Source organism: Octopus bimaculoides, chromosome 5 (genome assembly GCF_001194135.2).
Source record: "Octopus bimaculoides isolate UCB-OBI-ISO-001 chromosome 5, ASM119413v2, whole genome shotgun sequence".
NCBI lineage: Eukaryota > Metazoa > Mollusca > Cephalopoda > Octopoda > Octopodidae > Octopus > Octopus bimaculoides.
This window is the reverse complement of record NC_068985.1, coordinates 106564130-106569380: the sequence shown is the minus strand read 5'-3', so window position 1 is coordinate 106569380 and position 5251 is coordinate 106564130. Positions and strand designations below refer to the sequence as shown.

The 5251-nt window shown below is 32.6% G+C and overlaps 1 protein-coding gene across 19 annotated transcripts in view; it reads left to right on the top strand.

Moving 5' to 3' along the window:
• LOC106874089 (calcium/calmodulin-dependent protein kinase type II delta chain) overlaps positions 1 to 5251 on the top strand; it is a 343297-nt gene that overhangs the window by 317777 nt on the left and 20269 nt on the right. For all 19 annotated transcript variants that reach the window (XM_052967902.1, XM_052967919.1, XM_052967916.1 and 16 more), the window contains 2 exons: positions 1611 to 1686; positions 3368 to 3462. In XM_052967902.1, coding sequence (XP_052823862.1) covers positions 1611 to 1686; positions 3368 to 3462 — 171 coding nt within the window. The remainder of the gene's footprint in view (positions 1 to 1610; positions 1687 to 3367; positions 3463 to 5251) is intronic.

The window sequence follows — 5251 nt, the reverse complement described above, 5'->3', positions numbered from 1 at the left end:
TATTGTGTGTTTTTTGTATTATTATTACTATTATTATTATTTAAAACAGTTTGATTCAGCCCCATGCAACTTAAAGTTTCATTCATCTCATAGAAGGGCTTATAAAAATTAATACTTAGGTGTCTGAAAGTTAACTATTGACAAGTTTGTATCCATGGTAATCTTGAGGCCAAGGTAATCAAGGGTATGGATCAAATCTTTTCTAAGTTTATCTAGTGTATTCTTGTTTGTGCCTCAAAATGTAGCCAATGCATCATCTCCATAGAGGCTAAAAGTAGTCGAAGGGAATTTTCTGCCTAGGATATCAAGAATATGTAGGCTTATAAGATCACATATCTCTGCATGGGTTATGAATAAATATGCATAAACATATTTTTAATCTTGCTGTGAATTTAGGCCCTGTGATAAAGCCATGGCATTTTCAGCTGCTTGGAATAAGTATTAAATGAATTGGTTTATTTTTCCTTAAAAACTTAATCAGGGATCACTTATTTCTGTTATCCAAACAAGGATATGACCCTGTATAAATATTTATTCATAACCCACTCTAGTTATTAATATTCGATCAATATCCTACTTTTGTCTTGTGTCTTACTTATCACAGTTCTGTGTGAGCATATATGTCTTTATATGTTACTTGCTATCAGGAATGCTGTTCACCATGCCCATGACAATTTATTAAAATATATATATATATATCTTGGTATGTATGTATACTTCAACCCCCAACCTGCCAATTCTTATGATGTCTGTAAAATACAAATTTCATTTGACATTGATATCAACTAATGAATTAAGGTATATTGATCTTTATCATTTAAGTCTTTGCTGGATATTGTTATTATAACCCTTTATAACCATTTTTTTTTTTTATTGCAGTTCAGATATGAATTTAACTGTTTTCCTTTTTCCTCTTTTGTTTCTCTTAAAGCCTTTTCTAAGTTTGCCTTATGAAAATTGTCAATGAATTTACCAGAAAATATCAAATTACATTCTTGCATTATTTTCTATTTTACAATATTTTTGTTTTATCGTCATGTATGTTTCTTTTATTCCTTACTATCCACGTTTCAATGATTTTAGTCAATAATTCTGACCACATTGTCATAGTTTCTCTATCAATAATTTCCTTCATATAGTATTGTTTAAAAATATGCTAAAATTTATATCTATTCCCCCTTTCAACATTGCCTGTTATATCATTCTTTTGCTCTGTTTTCATTGTTGCATTTTGATTTATATTATTTTATTCTTTATCTTTATTTGTTTATTGGCTTTCTATTGTGTTTTTCTTTGAAACTGTTATTAGTAAGAAAGTATAAAATAGCAACCTAGCTTTATATTATTTTAATTCCAAAATGTAAAAAAAAAGATGTTTTCTTACTAGTGAGAGCATAAATTCCATCAAAGATATCTGTCTTTATATCTTAAATCCATCAAACATAGTACATGTGTTCTTATACTTAAAGGTTATATATTAAGTTTCCACATTGATTGAAATTACCATTTTATGTATTTTATACATTATAATCATTGTTAACTGTGTTCAACTTGTTGTTTATTTCTCTCTTGTCGTTTCATCTGAGTTTCTATCTAACTTTTCATCGCAGGTCGCAAACAAGAAATTATTAAGTTGACTGAACAACTTATCGCTGCCATCACAAGTAGTGATTTTGAAGGATACACGTACGTATTGTTTATGCTCTTTGTTCAATTGCAATTCTATATTTCATTTATGTTTTTGTTTATTGCGGTCATAGAGCAGAAGAGTATACTTGGGGATTCTTTTTGATGATTCGATGACAACTTGTACAAGAAGGACACCTGTACATTTAATCAGAAATACACTAGTGGGAATGCTAGGTAGATTGGTAAAAGGTAAAATTGGTTGAGTAAATTAGCATCACTAGTAATAAGTCATCACAGAAACAGAATGTGATCTTTATTATATATCTTGCATGTGTATCACATTTATATACTTCACTGACTCATTCAGTCTGTATACAACCACCAAAGTGTTTATGTGCATGTGTGTGTGTTTACATGGTGTTCGGTCTAAATTTGATAGTTTGCATAAAAAGAAAAGAAAATGCAATATCCCATCCAAAAATAAAAGTATTTTTAAAAAATCAAAAAATGTCAACTATGTAATGGCTGGGAGATTATAGGTTACTCAAAGTAGCAGCCCTCATCTTCCATCATGGCCTCAAGACAGCTCCAGAACCTGGCTCAATATGGAAAACAGCTCATTCATTGGGAATTGTTGCCAAGACACTAAATTATATATGGCAGAGTGAGGTACAGGCTGGTCATTCAAATAGTAAATCAAGGCAAAAACTGGTACTGTAGTATCATTGTAAATTGTTATAAGGGCAAAGGAGATGCATCAAAAAGAATGAACTATTAAGGCAGTAAATTGCTGAACTACCAGGTTATCAAAATTACAGAAAGGGTTATTGCAAAACTGATTAAGAACAGGATTACTTTGGATGAGATATAATTTTGCTTTGTCCTAGGAGGAGGTAGCACTGGTGCCATATTCCTAATGACATAATTGTAAGAGAAGTACTTAGCTACCACACACTTCGCAGCCATCTCTCATAGTGCTATGAAATGTCATGACTGTTTCTTCTGTTGTGCTTAATTGATGTAAACACACACTCTCTCTCTCTCTCCATCTCTCATTATCATTCCATATACACTTCTCTCATACATCATCTTGATTTTCACTGTACACTACTTATCAATGTGAAACACCTTATGCTTCTGATCCTCACAGCACAGAATATGTGCAAACTTCTCTATCTCTGCTTATATCCTTGCTAGGTTTACCTTCCCTTCTAGCTTTTTGATATTCTTCTCTGCTATTCCCTTTCTTCTGATCTTTCCAAGCTTGTCTCTTTACTACAATAGCACCATCTACTGTCATCTTCCATCTCTGCATCACTTTGATTTCGGCTGAGACCTCTGACCAGGCACAGATCTGGTCTGTAGTGCTCAGCAGATTGTCTCATTTTGCTCTGTATTATAAATTTCTATCTTCTCCTTCCTACTGTCATAAGCCATCATTTCTGTTTCCTTTGTTTCTTGTTTTCTTCTCTTATGCACTCCAGTCTCTTTTGTTTATTTATAAAATGGTTTTTCAATTACCTACATTTACTCATTTTTCTACATAAAATTTCAATACTATTTACTTTAAATAATTATCTATTCTATTTTCCCCATACTTTTATCTTCCTTGATATTCTGAATTTATTCCCCCACCCATCCACCTAACACTCAAAATATGTGTCTGTTTCCATTATGAACCTGTTATGACTTTTTTTGTAACAAAACATTTATCACACATCTTAATTTTGTCTTTCAGAAGATTTGTTGACCCTCATGTCACAAGCTTTGAACCAGAAGCTTTGGGAAATCTGATAGTTGGAATGGATTTTCATAAATTCTATTTTGATCATGGTAAGTTGGTATCTGTTTTGTTTTGTTTTTTTCCTATCTTACCTACCCCATCCAAAGACACACATATGCACACAAAGGTTTAACCCTGTAACAATCAGACTACCAATTCTTACTATTCTCAAGCAGTGCTGTTTGTTCAGACTATCCATACTTAGCCTTGTACATATATATATTACCTTATATGGTAACAGGAAAGCAAACCAGATCACACAGAAAGTCATGTCTGAGTTTCATCATTTACATTTGGCTGCATCAACATAACTAATACCACTGTTATTATGATTCCTAAAGTATCCATTTAGTATATTACCTTTCAGATCTCCTATCTCTATATAAAGTACAAGCTCATATGCAATTATTTTTGCCTCAGTTGCACCAATACTGTAACATATTTCACGCAACAAACTGTCTTTTAGGTGTCTAAAGGGAATTTTGTCCGTGATTTCTTTGAATGAAGTCTCTATATATGTTGATGTCTTATTTTCTTTCTTAGTTACTCATCATTCTCTTGTGAACACACACACACACACATACACACATATGTTTGGAGGAACAGGTGAGAGAAAGAGTACTAATTAAAGGGTGATATTCATGAAAAGCTGATGATAAAAGAACCACATATATATCCCGATAAACAAAATACACCTAGATAGATATATATGTATATAAATTTACAGATAGCTGTATTTGCACATGCATACACAAGTATACTTACATATAAAGATACACATATACATTAATACTTGCAAATATGTATGTGTGTGTGTGTGAATGTACATGCACATAGGTAGATATATTCCTATAAATACCTGCCTTCATATATGTCTGCACATGAACATACCCTTACTAAGACATGCCTGTGAATATGCATGTACATATCTGTGTAAATGTATATGTGTGTGTGTACATGCACTCAGAATTCTTATGTATACGTATTTTGTCATATAAACTTATACTTGCTCATTTATGTGTGTTAATAGATTTGATATCCTGTACAAGTATGGAGAGTGAGAAAATGGGATTGGAATTAATATAAGTATACTTAGCTTGAGTTGTTAAGGATTGAGAAAGTTAGTTAATTCTTACCCAATAGGGAAGTATCGATGGATTATTCATTGGGAAATTTCACAGGTTTGAAATATCTACGGGTTCTGAGTTTTTATGTCATTGTAATGTTTTTTTCTTTACTGGGGTAGGCTTTGCAAAGTAATGAATTTTCCATTTTGTGTTAAAGAGTACATTACTATCTTTTAGTGTTGTAATTTGATAGAACAGTTTTTCTGTTAGTATTGCAGAATAAGTATGTATGTTTATAGTACGTTTTATTAAACCTATGTAGGACATATTGAGTTGATCTCTGAAGTTGCAATACATGTTTGTGGGGTAGTATTTGTGATTAAAAGCTGTAATTTATTAGACCCAGCTAGTATAATGTACAAAGTTGATGATAGTGAAATGTGAAAGTTTCACATTTTTCTGGCTTAGTAGTTTGTGATGTTTGCATGAAGATGGATTGTATTTGTGTAAGAATTTAAAGAAAAGCTTGCTACATCATCATCATCATCATCATCATCATCGTTTAACGTCCGCTTTCCATGCTGGCATGGGTTGGACGATTTGACTGAGGACTGGTGAAACCGGATGGCAACACCAGGCTCCAGTCTGATTTGGCAGAGTTTCTACAGCTGGATGCCCTTCCTAACACCAACCACTCAGAGAGTGTAGTGGGTGCTTTTACGTGTCACCCGCACGAAAACAGCCACGCTCGAAATGGTGTCTTTTATGTGCC